The sequence below is a fragment of the Rhodamnia argentea genome, chromosome 6 (genome assembly GCF_020921035.1).
Source record: "Rhodamnia argentea isolate NSW1041297 chromosome 6, ASM2092103v1, whole genome shotgun sequence".
NCBI lineage: Eukaryota > Viridiplantae > Streptophyta > Magnoliopsida > Myrtales > Myrtaceae > Rhodamnia > Rhodamnia argentea.
This window is the reverse complement of record NC_063155.1, coordinates 14,089,451-14,106,224: the sequence shown is the minus strand read 5'-3', so window position 1 is coordinate 14,106,224 and position 16,774 is coordinate 14,089,451. Positions and strand designations below refer to the sequence as shown.

At 41.0% G+C, this 16,774-nt stretch overlaps 2 protein-coding genes and 1 long non-coding RNA gene across 3 annotated transcripts; 2 read left to right on the top strand and 1 right to left on the bottom strand.

Annotated features, from left to right (window-relative positions):
- The first annotated feature begins 369 nt into the window (after nucleotides 1-369).
- LOC125315635 lies at nucleotides 370-16,022 on the top strand. Its single transcript, XR_007198900.1, has 3 exons — nucleotides 370-382; nucleotides 2,247-2,248; nucleotides 15,866-16,022. It is a non-coding gene; the product is annotated as an uncharacterized LOC125315635 (long non-coding RNA).
- LOC115754355 (protein ELC-like) lies at nucleotides 2,583-3,866 on the top strand. Its single transcript, XM_030693351.2, has one exon. It carries the CDS (start codon nucleotides 2,665-2,667, stop codon nucleotides 3,670-3,672), a length of 1,008 nt encoding a protein of 335 aa, XP_030549211.1. The 5' UTR covers nucleotides 2,583-2,664; the 3' UTR covers nucleotides 3,673-3,866.
- On the bottom strand, nucleotides 7,875-13,009 carry LOC115754357 (3-ketoacyl-CoA synthase 20-like). The gene is made up of 2 exons (XM_030693353.2): nucleotides 12,245-13,009; nucleotides 7,875-8,863 (listed from the first exon to the last, which is right to left on the bottom strand). Exons 1-2 carry the CDS (start codon nucleotides 12,845-12,847, stop codon nucleotides 8,051-8,053), a joined length of 1,416 nt encoding a protein of 471 aa, XP_030549213.1. The 5' UTR covers nucleotides 12,848-13,009; the 3' UTR covers nucleotides 7,875-8,050.
- Nucleotides 16,023-16,774: the final 752 nt, after the last annotated feature.

Sequence of the window (16,774 nt, the reverse complement as noted above, 5' to 3'; positions counted from 1 at the left end):
TTTGTGGAGAAACAATTCATCAGCAGTAAATGATGAGCTACACAAGGGCTATCAGAAAGGGAACACAGAAAGGCAAATTAATGAGATAGTTGCAGCTCTGGCACAGCCTTTATTTCTGGCTTCATTTGCTGATTTATCCATATGTACACCAATTCTAACAACATTTTTTTTCTCTCACAGGGCATGATTTCCTTAATACAAATTCCAATAACTTCAATGTGAGCATATGGTATAACTCGACCTATAAGAATGATACAGGAAATGCTCCTATATCGTTGGTGCGTGTTGCACGATCTGTGAATCTGGTAACTCCTATATCTTCCTTTTTTTATTCTTAATCATTTTTCTATATGTCAGCTTATATATTGTTCAGACAAACTAGGTGCAAGGAATAATCTCGGATAAACAAAATAAAGAGCCGTTTATTGTCTATATATGACTACTAGATATACGATTGTTCATCACTCTGGTTCGAAGTTTGCTTCCCTTCCTGATGCAACCTTAATAATCTGGTGTTTTTTTTTCCTTTTGTCCATAAATCCTACTATTAGACCCTCATGTTAGTCCCAATGTCCATTGATATGTCAAACTTCAATTTTTAAGGGTGATTTGGCTCAAAGATATCTCGTTTTTCTATTTTGTGTTATTTGTGTCTGTCAATTTATATGCCCATGCTTATTTTCTTTCCATGTTCACCTTCAGATTTATTGACTGGGCACATGAAGTTCTCTCTTCCAGTGAAGATGATGTCATGGCCCCGAAGTTGTTTCTTCAGAAGATCTGGTGTTGCTTGCTAGAGATAGCATTGTTGTAGTACTTAAGAATCTATGTTAAGTGAATGGTAGATGAATGGTATTTTGTTTCTTTAGATCCAGTGAATGGTAGATGAATGTATTTTGTTTGTATATTATTATAATATTTAAATCTTGCTTTATCAATGTGAAATACAAATTCTAGAAATTAATTTTATTTTTAAGTGTATATAAAATTGAAAATTTAAAAAAAAATATTTTATTATACGATCACAAATTATAAAAGTTCATTGCAAAATTCGTCCCATGCTTGGTCGTCGCAAAATGCATGGCCGAACAAATTTCATCGCAAAGTTCGTCGCCAAATTTATCCCTGAACAACGTTTGTAGCAACAAAAATTTTCATCGCAAATCGTCGAAATTCGTTCGTCGTAAATTAGCGACGAAAATATTCGTCACAAAGTAGCGACGAAACGTGTTTATCGCTAATTTGCGACGGAAAAAATTCGTCACAAAGTTCGTCGCAAATTAGTGACGAACTTTAATTTTTCGTCGCTAAATTTTGCGATGAAGAATTGGTGACGAACTTTTTTCCGTCGCTAATTTTCGTAGCTAATGTGCTACAGAATATATTTCGTTGCAAAATTCGTCGCTAAATTAGCGACGACAAACGTTTTTCGTCGCTCATTTGCCACACACGTATTCCGTCGCAAAATGCGTCGCTAATTTGCGACGAACAATTTTGTCGCTAATTTGCGACGGATATTTTTTCGTCGCTAATTTCGTCGCAAATTGGCGACGAATTGTAAACTTTTCGTCACTAAATTTTGCGACGCCGTATTAGCCACGAATTTTTTTTCGTCACAATTTTCATCGCAAAATCAATTAGCGACGAATTTTGCCAAAATTTTCGTGGCAAATTTCGTGACTAAAACCTTGTTTTTTTGTAGTGCTTCTTTATAGACATGGATCACCTATAGATACTAAAAAATCGATGATCAAATTCCGTATCTATAGACATCATTATCACCACATAGAACCGTTTGCCAACGAAGCTGTAACATCTCCAGTAAACCTTGCGAGTCCGCTTCCAAAACTGTGCTCGAGAATCACATGGAGATAGCCAAGAAGAGACCCCATAAAGCCCTAGGTTTGGCAAAAGCCTCCTCTCCCAAGCTCCGAATTCGTCTCGTATCGAGGCTTTGGCCCTCCGGTGCGATTAGCTTCACTTCATGTCTTTCACACCTCAGACCAGAATGCAACATCTGGATTTCAGGGGGCAAAGAAGATGGCAATGGTAGCATTGCTGCAGCAAAAACAGTACATTGAGCTCAAGACGGATCTAGGACATTAGTTCGCGTAATTTCCGCGCCGAGTCGGCTCACTATTCAATCGTCACTCGAAACTCCTCTTCCTTTCCTCAGAAGAAAGAAGATGAGCTACACAAATGAAAAGGTCCCTATTGGCCTCTATTGCGTTTGCCATGAGAAGAAGCGGTTGACCAAACCAATCTTCTTGCCAAAATCCATCTAGAAGGGATTGAGAGAGCCGCCCAAATCAATTGGGACTGACGTGACCTAGGCTCTAAACAAAGTAACGCCAAAAAAAAAAAAACCAAATTACTTTTGTCCTCGTTATCGTTTGTATTGACCCAAGTTGTTTAAGGAAGATGGTTGGAAATTCACCTCTCAACTTCACATTATTCAATGTTCACACCATCACCACAAGCAACTACCAAGGCCGGCCAATGACCTTTTTTTGTTTTTGTTATAGTTGACTTGCAACTTGTTGAAGGTCTTTCTATAGTCCACAATTTGAATCAATCCACACAAATCAAACACTTCACACCAAATAGAAAAGAAACCAAACAATTATCCAAAGCCAATCTCTCTTTCTCTTACTCTCCGTGAAAATGGCACCCCAATCTTCAATCCAGTTCATAGAAGCAGCGCTATGGTGCAAAGGCCCTTTTGAGCTATCCTACACAGACCCTGACCAGAAATGGGACATAAGGAAAGACATGCTCTCCCTCCTTCAAGACTTCCCTAACCTCAGACCTTCGATGGACACCTACATCCACAACGATGGCACAATTGCGAACCTCCTCAATGCCTACGGCACCATCCATGTCTCCAACTCTTCTCCCCAAGTCCCGCTCACCATTTGGCTCCACGAGAACTACCCTTATGCGGCCCCGATCGTGTTCGTGGGCCTGCCAGGCGTGGTCCCTTCCCCTGCGATCCACCGCGACCACCCCTTCGTCGACCCCTCGGGGCTCACCGCTACGCCGTACATCCAGACCTGGCAATTCCCTAGGTGTAACCTCAAGGACCTTGTCCACAACGTTGCCAAGCTATTCTCTCTTGACCACCCGTTCTCCTGTTCGCCCATGTCCAGCCCCTCCACCCACCCTTCCGATGCCTCGAAGAAGGAGGCGCTCGATCGCCTTGCGGGGATGCTTCACTACGACACCATGGCCTTGAGGTCTGAGGCCGACGAGGAGATCGAGGAGCTACTGGCCTTGCAACGGGAAATGGACCGGCGGGTCGCAATCGTGACGGGTATAGTCCAAGGGCTGGAGCGCGAGAGGCGGGAATTGAGGGATAGGGCGGGGCGGTTGGCTGAGGAAGCCGATGTCTTGATCAACTGGCTCAAAGTCCACGACCCGAAACGGGCCGCGGCCACGGGGGATGAGGGTATAGATGACGTGTTTGAAGGAGCTGACGAGGAGTCCAAGTCAACGCTCCATTGCTTGGCTGCGGATAAGTGCATAGAGGACACAATTTATGCATTGGATGAGGCAGTAGCTGAAGGGGTTGTGAATGTTGAGGCTTACGTTAGGCAAGTGAGGAATTTGGCAAGAGAACAGTTTCACCACAGAGCCGTGGTAGTTAATTTTGAGACATCCCAGCAACTTTGATGGGACCTCGTATAAGAATCTCTCTGGTAATTTCTTGCTTCTCGGTTTAGTGTGTATATATTTCACTTTTGGAACGAGTCAACGGCCATGTTTGCCTTCAATTCCGTTTCAGACTCCTAGTCAACTTAAGTGCTCTCCTATGTTGTTTTTGAAAAAAAAAAAAAATTGCTATAAGTGGGACTCATTCATCAAAATTCTCTCCAGACTTTTGCTTCGTTTGACAAAGGCCTATGAACTGGTTAATTTCATCTACTGAATCCCCGAGCTCATTGCCGGCGAAAATAGCTGCCGGCCGGCGGATAAATGCATGATTCGCGCCTTTCTTTCTCAAGGCACTTTTATCAGAAAAAACCTTGAAGTCGGCATTTTTTGCGCGTTATAATTTTGCCACGAGCTAATTGCGGGTGCTTTAGTTAGGCTGATCCGCCAATGTAATTTATGGTCGGCAACTATTTTCACATATGACAAGCTCACCAAGAAGTTATTGAATCAAATTGATCACATTTAGGGGTATCATGAAAGAAGGTCGACTTTGAGGGTAATTTTGAGGAATGAACGTAGCCTTAAGGGGTTTTTGAAATTCCCCCGTTGTCTTTTGTTCTATAACAGAGGCGTTTGAAACCTTTTATCGGATTAATCCTATGGCAGCGAGGTAAAGGCGATCAAATCGGTACAATTTGAAGAGGGGTTTGTTAGGGTATTCTCATATCGATTGTGAAATATGCTGGTGATCGATTTATAAGTGTGAAGAAAAATTTCACCATTCGAGTTATTTTTTAGAATAAGAGAGGTCCGAGGGCGTCCAACACATTACCAATAAGTCTAGATCTAATAGTTATATGGGAGAAATACGGATTATTGCGGCTCCGACCTAGGGCCGATGTATGAGAGAAATATTATTGGGATATTCCTATATCAATTGTGGAACGGCCTTCATAAATTTCGTTGTAGAAAAAGCGGAGCTTGCTTGACGCCTTAAAAGATGACCGGTTTGGTTGGTTTTGGCCAGTGGCACAGCTCCAAGAGGCGGTCTGAAGAATTGACCGTATTCCGGCCCCATTCGTAAAACATTTCCACCGACCAAATGGGGACATAATAACTCGTACTTGGCATATTTGCATAGCTAGGGTGTACCAATGCATCTGAATATGGGAGATCGATGAATGGGCTAGGCCGGGCCGGACCCCTGAAGCGGGCCAAAGATATTGACTAGGTTTACCCTTCTAGAAAAAGAAATATAAGAAATGTGCAGGCTGAGTGGCCTCATGGGGACCTAGCCGAGTTCGACTAGGCACTCTATCTATAAGTCATTGTCCAAGCTTGCCCCCAAGTACAGTAGCAAAATATTTTAAACCTATTGTACGGCATCCAACTAAATTGTAAATATTTCAATTGTTTCAATTAGGTTTTAAACATTTTGACAGTTTGCTAATTTAGTCATAAACACATCAATTGTAGGATAGATAGGAGGTGGTGACACACAATGACCAATCTCGAAAGACCACTCTTTCATCTAAGGATGCTTAATCGCCACACCAAGAATTCAGCACGGGGGGGGGGGGACACTGCGAGGTGGGTAGTTTATCTAGGACGGATGCCTCCTAAAGAGAAACGGAGTTGTGCAAAGGCAAGCTCAAGCTAAGATTCTGCTCATGAGTGTAATGTTATAAGCCTTCCTGATCGTGAGACCGACCGGTCGAACGCAGAAGAAAGTCGGCCATAGTGATCTGGGAGTCTCGTGTGGAAGGACTCGCTCAACGGATCAAAGGTACATCGGGGATAACAGGTTGATAACATCCAAGAGCTCTTATCGATTTGACCTATCATTTGTTCAATTTGGTTGATCCGATACTTAGTTAACTCTTTTATCTTTATGTTCCCACCGATACCTAATCGATAATGAACCTAAATGGCTTTTTTAGGTCCAATTCCATCAATTTTTGTTGAGGCAATTCTTCTTGCTTAAACGGCTTAATCGATCACTGTGAAGTAAGTAGAGGAGGCGACGGACCGTTTTGTGGTTTGGTGGTTTGTATAAATGGCGGGAGCGGAAAAGACGCTTGCGAACCCCTTCTTGCTGTTGAAGAATCAAAATTTTTTCTCGCATGTAATAAATTAAAAGCATTTTTTGGCATTCGTTCCACGATTTCTAACTATAAATTTGACCTCGGAATCATTGATCCAAACATTGTCTAGATCGACACCTCAACTGATCAAACAAGCATGTAGATTAGAAAATCAAAGACTAAGCTATTATTGTATTTTATACCTTGGCAGCGGGGGACCGTATTTAGGTATAAACCAATCGGGATTGAAAAATCTAGGTATTCCGGTAATACTCATTCATAGATATAGATATATACCTATCCGGCCTACTTTTGTCCTTATTGTGATCCCTCACTCTAGGTTGAGAGAGTCTCTTAAGTGCTAGTGCGGCGGGAGAGCAAATAGCAATGAACCAACTCTACATAGTTCCCCCTAACAAGAAGAGCTCTCTATGTGAGGAAGAGGGTAAAGACAGGCGGATTGACGCACCTAATATGTTGATACAATTGAAAGGTTTATTACTAAATTAACAAATCGTTAAGAGGTTTAGGACTACATCGACATAATTAAAAGGTTTACGACTGAATTGACCACCGTATAATAGGTTTACAACTTTTTGGACAATTATCTCTAACTACATTAGGTCATTTCTAGCAATAAGTCGAGCCCATGATTGGATCGGTACTCGAATACTTGGCTATCTTTGTGACTTAAAACCAACACTCCTTATTTATTTATGGGGAAATGAGAAGTAGACGGTACCATCCATCTTGGAATGGTAACGGTGCAATTTCCACCCCAAATTTTCCCAAAGAATCTTTCCTCGAAATATCATAGACCCTTCATCTTTTTGGTTTCCTTTTTTCGCGGCTACATTCCTTTTCTCTTTTGCTTTTATTTTTTGCCAGGTATTATTAAGGTTATCGGTCCCATTCAAGTTCTCTCTCCCCTCTCTAACACCTTAGGGCATGCATAATAACCATTGTGTTTATTTATTTATTTTTGTTCCTAGGAATATGTTTGGAATAAAAATTAGTTCGGTAATGCAATTTCATTTTTTTATTTCTGAAATCAATTTTTAGTCCAAAAATAGATTTAGAATAGAAATGAAAAGTATAGATGTTCTACTTTTCTATTTCCGGAATAAAAACAAAAGTAAGAATTTTTTTCATCGCTCACTCTCTCTTTTTCGTGTGCGGTTTCCCTCTCTCGCGCATCCCTATCGCCGGTCCGGCGGTCGCTGATCCACTGATCGCCGGCCTATCGGCCACCGGTCCCGATCCGCCAGACGTCGTATGAGATCCGACGGTTGGCAATCGTAGAAATTTTACACTGTTATCAAATAAATTTTTGTTTCGAAAACATGAATTCTGTGTCATTGTTAAACTCTCTACTCAAAAACTCATTCAAGGGATAGAAATAGGAAAATTTATTTTTAATTAAAAATAGCTCTCGAGAACAAAATGGTTATCATTCGAACCCTTCAATGTTATCACTGCAGCTCCAACTTCTAGGGTTTATATTTTTTGTCCCCACTTTTCCCATCTGCAATTGTGAGCGAGTGGTGGGCAAAGAGGGCAGAAGCAAAGCAGGTGGTGCTGCTACAAGGAGAAGAAGACCCACAAATTTAGCTTCTCTGAAAATGACCCCAAATTGACGGCTATTCTCTCTTTCCACATCAAATTGAAGGCTCTCTTTTGTGAACTGTGTCCCCCAGCTCGTCCTTGAGTCCTTGAACTTGACCAGCACGTTGGGCGGGAACCCTGAACCGGCTCAACCAGCCTAGCCGTCGTCAGCCTCAAGGATAACTCCGTCTCCGGCAATATCCCCAACCTCTCCGGCCTCTCCAACCTCAAGTCCCTCTACCTAAACGGTGATGTCCTCGCTGGCTGCTCCCTCACCTCCGTCACTAGCCTCCGCTGCCTCAAGATCCTCGCGCTCGCTAGGAACCGCATCTCCGGCCATACTCGGCAATCGATATTAGTAGATTTGCTTCTTTATATATTACGTGCAAAAGAGATCGATTTGTGGTTCGGCTGCCCATTATGCACAAAACGAAATGAATGATCTTAAAATTGCACCTCAGAAGCAAAGGTACCGATCTCCAAGCATCACATTATAGTCGCAATTGGTCACTCGTCGAGAAAAGCTGCCTACTAAGATCGGAAGATTCATGACATCCGACTAAGAAAAAAGTAGTACTTCCTTGTTAAATCAAAAAAGTGTTCAAGGACCCCCAGAATAAACATTGGTTCTGACAAATAATCCTCGTAAAAACACCATTAACTATGTCATGCAATATCGCATGATACATATCGCTAGGCCTTGAAACTCATACCTCCTTCTTCTTAGATGGCTCGAAAAAGTAAGGAATTGGTTCTATGTCCTTTGTGGCCACGGGAAACCCGTCGATCTCGTCCGTCCACGGGTTGCTCGTTTCCTGGCCGCCGACGGTCCTAATCGCCTCCCATATCACGCTGCTGCACTTGAAGCCGGACCCGAACGCGATCTGCCACGCCCGGTCGCCCCGCTTCATCCTCCCTTTGGCCTCGGCGTACGCCAGCGCATACCAGATCGAGCTGCTCGACGTGTTCCCGAACCGGTACAGCGTCATCCTCGACGCCTCCATGTGGGCCTCGCTCAAGCCGAGGCTCTTCTGGAGCTCGTCGAGCACCGGCTTGCCGCCCACGTGGGGGAACACGTGGTCCACGGCCTTCGTGAAGTTGGGCATGTAGGGCTCGACGTTGGCCATGCGGAAGAGCCTCGCCAGCCAGTTCGCGGCGTAGAGGATTTGCTCCGACACGGGGAGGATGAGGCGGCCGAGCACGGTGACGTTGGCCTCGATGGCATCGATCGCCACTGCCATGAGGTCCTTGGTGATGGTGACGCCCACTTGGCCGCACTCATCCTCCTCCTGGAAGATGCACTCGTAGGAGCGGCCCCAGCGGGCCGTGTGCGTGTGCACAGTATGGAGGAGCTTGTACTTGGCAATCTGGGCGTCGGACGGCCGATTTGAGAGGAGAATCGCGGCCCCGCCGACGCGGAACAGGCAGTTGATGAGGGTCATGGAGCGATTATTGCCCACGTAGGCATTGCCGGTGATGTTCTCGGTGCTTACGACTAGAGCATAAGAGTTGGGATGCACCTACATGAAAAGCCAAAAAAAAAAAAAGAAAGAAGAAGAAGAAGCAAAAATAGCATGACAATATAGGCATCAATAACATTAGAACTATTTTACATAATCAATTAAACAAATTTAGAACCAATTGCGATGGGACCACCAGGGCTTCGCCTAGGCCAAAACCCAAAAACCAAGGACGTACCCGACACATTTATAACACTGGCTGGCTGGCACAATCATTATTCAAATCCACTCTATACTTTTGATCCTTAAACGGTCCGAAACCACTTTAATTTGCCACACGACAAAAAATTGTAGCCTCAAGTGAGATGCATAAATATTGTGTTTCAGCTCAACCAGTTTTCAAACAAGCGGTGCGGTGACATCCGAACTTTGTGACTCGGCTAATCTCACACATTAGTTATCCAAATCAAAATTTATATGAGTGGATGACATTGTTATTCGAACACAGGATGTGATGTATCCAAATCAAGCGCTTGACCATCCACACAACTTTTTACCGGTTAGCTCGATTACATTTAAAGTACATAATACATTATTATTATAGATTCTGAGATTAATCAACACCATTGTTAGCGTTTGTGACAAGATTATCTGATTAAAAAGATAATCATCTTTAATAAGGTCGAAGAGAAATCGGTAGTTGCATTTGAGGTAAAGGATGTTGGTTGTCTTAAGGATGTGTTTATAACTATAAGTAATTTTCTTATTTTTTTGACTTTCTATTATTTAATATATATAAGTGTTGAGGGAATGCTTAATAAGTGAGACAAAACTTCATTTTTGCGTCAATAAGATAAATATACGCCAAGCCAACATATTTGTGGGTGACATCACATCCCCGATAGTGGTCTGGTTATCACCAAATTATAATGGATGTAAAAAAAAAAAAAAAAAAGACTCGGTCATTAATACGAGAAAAATGGAGTCATACATACAAATAAAATCCTTGGGCAAAAGGAGGGGACAAATAGGAACATAGAGATATTCTAACAAAAAAAAATTATGCATAAATTTCACTACTAATGATGATTAACTTCTAATCACTTGATTTATCTACAGCAATCTTCATGACCAAATTCTATCGTACTAATCTACATAAATTGACTTATTTACGGGATCCTGGTTAATTTGTGCGATAATAGATCAAATAGATCAACTAGGCAGCTTTTAATTCTCAAGAAACTTGCTTTGAGAAACTGTAATCAATAACGAACATATAATCTAGGTCCGTATTATGCTTTACTTAATATAACTGGCATACCCGACATGGACTTGCAAAAATATGGCAAAAAATTTCTGAAAAAATTAGGTTGAACATTTTAAGTTAATACACATAATATCGTATTGTCTAATGTCCTCATAATATTAGTATTTCCTTTTTTTGGCTTAAATATCTATCCCTAAGAATATACTTCTCAATACTTTATGTATGTCTTCTTCATTCATCTTTTCATCTTCTTGTTTTTTTTTTCTTTATTCTTTCTATGAGATGTCTCTCATTAACTGACTTCAATAGCAAGAGTGCAATCAAAGTTTGACTTGATTTTCCATTCTTTCTAAAAGTGAACGACTTTGATTTTCTCAAGGGAAGTCTTTCTAATGCACTCAGGATGAAGAGAAGATTTAGATTTATAACAATTCAGGTTAGTTTTATTATATTTCAAAAAAAAAAAAAAGAATAAGGGATGCTGTCGCTTTCATCCTTAATAAACACCACTTAACTAGTACTTGCTTACCATAAATAAATGATCTTGCTAGATATGGCAAGTAAGAAAACCCTACTTTTGCAAGAATGCTTGTTGAGCTGTCCATAGTTTATTCTTGTTGGAAGTGTAAAAAAGGTCAAGAAATCGCATTTACGTTTGATTTGTTTTTTCCCTGATATATCGAATTTGTGCACTGTACTCATGAACAGTAGACGTACGACATGAAGCAGGCTCTCGATTCCCTAGTCGATAATAGGCCTGATTAATGGCCTAGTCAAATCTAGTATTGTGCTTAAATCCTTGTCTAGATCATGACGCGATTAGAAATTTTTATTTTTTCTGTATAAATTCATGGAAAATTTTCAAATAAAGTTTTAAGTGCCCCTATATTTTTTTTTAAAATAAGGACCAGAAGCCTCCCGCCTGTATTTTTTTCTTTTATGTATGTTAATTTAAAAAAAAGAAAAAAATTAAATGATCAAAATACTCTTGAGATCAAACACTTTTTTGAGATTAAATAGTCACTCCAAGCCTTTTATTTGAAACTGTTATACCACTTTACGTTTTTATTTCAAATGTCTACTTCAAATCCTTATTTGCAAAAATAAAAGCATTTCGGAGCCTTTTTTGAATTTTTTCCTAAAATCACTCTCATCATGGTGGAGGAGCAAGTTTGTGCCTCCATGCTGGTTCATGGGGATTGGTTCGATTCCCATGTGAAAATATTAGAGAACTGACCTTAATCGGTTTGTTTCCGGTTCTAAATATTAATCGATTTTGAATGGATTTCAGGATCGTGTCTAATCCTAAATGAAGTCACTTCCATACTTTTTTTCATTTCTCATTTAATTCAACACCATACATGAAAATCTTCAAGGTTGTTAATCTTCCATGTTTTTACAGTACCAAAAAAAATGAAACAGCTAAAAAGGAAGGCCGATTTCAGGGTTGACTGGTTCTATTCTTGGTTTCAAAAATTGGGAAACAACTATGGTCGGAGTAGTTTCTAGATTCTTGTCTACTCTAGAATCAAACGCCCCTAATCACCTCTTGCTGATAAGATCCAATACATGATCTATTTATCCACGTTTAAGAAAAGAAACCCACTTGCTATTTTTTTTTTTTTGTAATATATATATATATATATATATATATATATATATATATGTAGCACAGTGACCCTTTCCAAAGAGAACGAAACCGACCCATGTGGGGGTTTGCCTTGACAACGTCAAGTCTTAATTAAGCTCTGCGGAGATTTTTCTCTAATTTGGCGAAACAGCTGGAGCTTCAATTAAAGATGGTACGAAGGAATTTCATCAAACGAGGTCGACGAAACCGGACGGATCTCTATGGCTTCTTCCACCTCTAGGATCATGGGAGCGATCTAGCGAGGACAAGACCATTTCCAACCCTACTTTTGCCCGAAATGGAACGGAACAATAACTGTTGAAACTGCACCTATCAATTACTTTGTTCAAAGGAAATTAAACATTGGCAAAAATAAAACTGAGCAAATCAATGATACAGACTTAAGTGCTAGACACCTCCTAATCCCATCATTAAACGTGCTTTAAGAAAAGAAACATTGCATGAAACATGTCACTTTGAAGTACTAGTGATTCAAGTTTTTCTTGTGTAGCTTGAACTAATCTTACTTATCAAACATGCTTACCTGAAGCAGATTCTTGGCGAGGCCAATGGCGCAAAGCCCAGCACTGCAACCCATTCCTTGAAGGCTGTAAGTCGCCACATCTTCCTTGAGCTTGTACCTGTTCACTATCATGGAAGACAGAGACGGGACCACGTTGAATATGCAGCAGTTCACCACCAACACCCCGATCTCGTCCCCTCTCACCCCCGTCTTGGCCAGCACCTTGTCGACGACCCCGAACATGGCTGCCTCGGCCTCCTTCAGCTCCTCCTCCAAGCACGGGTTCGGGGGTTGCCGGAGGAGAGCCTCGGGCAGGTACGTCGACTCCCCAAGCCCCGACCGCTCCAGCGTCTTGTGCATGAAGTCGAGGGTCGCGTCCGAGAATTTCCCGTAGTGCTGGGCCTGCTCCATGACCGACTCTTTCGAGCAAGATTGGGCGTCGGGGGCCTTGTGGCACGCGAAGTCCAGCAAGAACACCTTGTTGGGGTATTTTGGCTTGAGAAGGGTCGCTAGGAAAAGGATTAGGGTTAGGCATAGGAGGATAATTCCCGTGGAGTTGAGGTTGAGATGTTCAAGAGTGAAGGTTGACATATCAAAAGAAGAAAACAATATGTGCTTGAGCATGTTGTGATGATGGTTGAGTGCAGGTGCAACCGCTCAAAGTCCTTACTGGGAAAAATAAGAGAAGTAGGGTTTGTGTGAGAGGGAGGGACAAGCATAAGAATTGGTTTCACTTTATATGACAGACTCAAAGAGATGATAAGAACTAGGGTTTTGGTTCTAGTTTCGGAGCAGCCCTCGTCGGTCTTCAATCAATGATGTTGATGGCCGCTGCCAGAGGACAGTGAATATGTGTCAACTTTGCATTTATTGATGTTTACAGCAAACAAATTCACCGACTTTTAATTATTATCGACATCTCATAGATTTAGTAGATGTGAGTATAGCACGGTCATTTTAAATAGAATCATCATCAACTTGAAGAGGACCTCCAACTCGCCAATGAAATTATCAATAAAATCCAATATGAAGTTATCGACGAAAATCTTGAAACTAATCATAGAAGTCATCGACATTGACATCAAGCAATCGACAAAAGAATAAGGGCCGATTGGTTGTTTTGCGGCATTTTTAAGATTGTTAAAATTTCTCGTCACCACTAGGAAAATTTCTTTTTCGGTAATTGTTTGTAACCTCCATTTGTAACATCCGTTGGTAACCGTCAATTACGGGTTTTACATAGCCACAATGTACTTTTTGGAGACCCCTCGTGCACATACAAACAAATATGTTATCTTTCAATTTCTAGATCGTAGTTATAATTTCTATATTCACGTCATCGATTAAATTCCGTCGTGTTTCCTAGCTATAGGTTCTAGATCTGCATCGTCAATTTAATTCCACGCGCGTCTTTCTTGTAATTCCTAAGTGCCTCATCGTTGATTAAATTTCGGGTCTACATCTTGACGTTCTTAGGTTTGGTCGTCGATTATTCCAACACGGTTTATATGCGTTCGATGTCGTCAAAAGTGAGGTTATCGATGCCTTTGTCTACTTGATGATATTTCTTATCCGGAATAACCACAAAACCTGTCTCCTTTAACAAAATCCAAAGAACGACTATCGGGTGAAGATAGTTTGCTGCGGGGTCGAATTCCGGCGAAATAATTGTCCGGGCTTCAACACCTACAATATTACTCAATTTTATCGTGTTCTGAGACTCGTCACGTATCACTTTGAATCTCATAGGTTACATTTTAAGTCGATTTATTTGGAGAGATTCCAAGTTGTGCTCATGCCGTAATCAATCATGGTCTGAAGTGTAACGAGCACCGAATTTACCAATGCGATTTGTTCTTCCGTCCTTGGTGTTGAACGTGTGTGATCGCCAGCTCGCGGAATGATCGTGTACTTCGTTTTCGTGGTATTTGGCACCGTACGATTTGATACCTTCGTGAAAATGTGTAGGTAGGTCCTAGTTAGGTCTAGCAAATATTCGAAGGGTTTCTTCCTCTCTTCATTTTCTTTATGAGCTTTGTCCTATTCAACAACGCCATCACGGGATTTGATTGGACTGCTACTTACCTTCAAATTTATACACGGCTCTTTTTTGAGAAAAGGGCTCAATTTCATTTTTTTTTTTTTGAGTTTTCCCTATATTATGTGCTCTTTGTTATCTTCCTATTGTAATTCGGTAGGGCCAGCATAGGCGGGTGCTCACCGACCTTGATGGAAGTCTTTAATTGCAATTTGTTTGATAGCCTACATTTGGCACTCCATTTTTTGTCCATGCATGTGACATATCATTTTCAACGTTGAACGTGAGGGGTTCTGTTGAGTTATTCATGAGTTAACACCTACTATCAAATGGTGATAACTTTGCGCATTTGGTCAAAGTATTCCTTCTGCAGTGGTAAGCGAGCAAAACCGATTCCAATTGATGTGTGGTTTGTCGGCGGATGAGAAAATTACTGAAAGAAATCTTCAACACATTGCATTTATATCAATTCAATCATAAGCATTTTAGTTTGATCAATTTAATCCTAAATATTTTGATGATTTATCAATTTGGTTGTAAATCTTTTGACTATTCACCAACTTAGTCATTCCGACTAATTTTAGCTAGAAATCATTGACGCGACGGTCAAGACAGTGTCGATCGTCCCACGTGGCATAGCCACCTCTGACATGGACGATTTTTGTAATTTTTTTTAAATTTTGAATTTTTTCCTTTTTTTTTTCTTTCTTTTTTTCCCCTTATTTCCCTTCGTCGATCACGAGCCTCGGGTAGCCAGCCATCATCAAGGGTGAGAACCGGGATGCTCTTGTCGACCATAGGTAAGGTTGGCCCTCGCTAACCTCCGGCAAGGACCCGTCGAGGTCGCTCCTCATCATATGGGTGAGGTCACCCCTCGCTAGATCCGGTGCTAGCTGGGCAAGGTTCTCCTCATCGGATCGGCAAGGGGCGGCCTAGCCTTGTGGCTAGCGAGGAAGTCCCAACTCTCACCCTCATTGGCGATCGTTGACGTCCGTCGTCTATTGTTGAGGGCGGCAACCGGCGGAGGGAAATAAGGAAAAAAGATAAAGGACAAAGAAAAAAAAAAAAAAAGGAAAACTCATCCACGTTAATGTCAACCGAGCCACTTAGGATGACCGATGCTGACTAGACCAACGCCGATTAGATCACCATGTTAGCGATTTCCTATCAAAATTATCGAATGAATATACGGAAAATGAAAAATATCAAAATAAGCCGCTTCACGCCTCTAGCAATAACTAAATTGGCAATTCTTATAAAGTTTACGATTAAAAATCTGCAATATGTAAAAAGACTTATGACTCAAATGACACAATCTAAAGTTTTAGGACTACATTGAATTGAAAGGTTTATAACTAAATTGGCATAAATGTAACATGTTTAGCACATTTTTGGTAATTTCTCCATGGACGGACTAGGCCCATACCCGATCTTATGTGGGCAGGGTATTAGTCGTTGAGGTGAGAGTGTTTGAACAAGAAGTGGTCTCTTACAGGCTTCTAGGATGATGATATGCTAGGAAGCACGGCCACTCTCCGGGGGCTTCCATGTCGTGTTTGGCACTTTTCCGACACTCTTCGACACACATGTGATCTGCACTCCAGACACACAAGTCGAGTATCTCGACATGCCATTTTGACAAGCACGGGGTCAATTCTAACCATTTTCAATAAATTAGGGGTCAAAATGTTGATTTATCAAAAATATATATACTTAAGTCATATATCTAGCCACCCCAAAATTAATATGCCTAGTTAGCCACAAAAAAAAAAACTAATCATAAATCCCTAATAGAAGTAGAACAAGAAGAAGAAAGAATTCATCGATATTTTTATGTAGTCATGTATATATAAAAATATATATTCAATATACAACGTGTTCCAACATGTCGAAATTTTCTATTTTTTTTTAGAAATAACGTGTGGAAGTGCCGTATCGTGTCGTGTCGCGTGTTATGTGTTGGTGTCGGTACTACTTAAACGATATGGGCCACCGACGAAGCGAACACATTTGTGATATCACAAATACCACTTTAGATGGCTGATAGGCCATTGAGTAATGGATAAATCAACAGTTAGGTTTCGTTCATTTCTTGAAAAATAAAATGTTTCAAGAAAATATTTTTCAAGAAGTCATTTTTTAAAAATATCTTGTGGTGTTCGGCTGAAACTTGAAAATGAACTGGCATGGAAATCGAATTTGATTTTCCTTTATGCGCTCCTTTCAACAAATACCGTTTTATTTTTATTGATCTTTTTTTTTAATTCAAATTTTTTTTTCCATTTTATTTTTACCTTTCTTTCTTTTTCCTTCTTCTTCGGTCGGTTACCGGTTGCGAGCAAGCTAGGCTCGGCCTTGCTCAACCCTTGTCGGCCTCGGGTGAGGCTCGGCCTCCCCTCTCTTGCCTATGGCCAATCGCCGGTCGTGGCCGTGGCTGTCGACTAGCCGAAGAATAAGAGAAAAGAAAAGAAAATTAAAACAAAAATTAAAAGTAGAAAATAAAAAATAATTAA

Excerpts from the sequence above, each read along its gene's own strand:
- LOC115754355 (XM_030693351.2), top strand. The coding sequence starts at position 2,665 with ATGGCACCCCAATCTTCAATCCAGTTCATAGAAGCAGCGCTATGGTGC.
- LOC115754357 (XM_030693353.2), bottom strand. The coding sequence starts at position 12,847 with ATGCTCAAGCACATATTGTTTTCTTCTTTTGATATGTCAACCTTCACT. Across the intron at positions 8,864-12,244 it reads TCGCCAAGAATCTGCTTCAG|GTGCATCCCAACTCTTATGC; the intron begins GTAAGCATGTTT and ends CTTTTCATGTAG.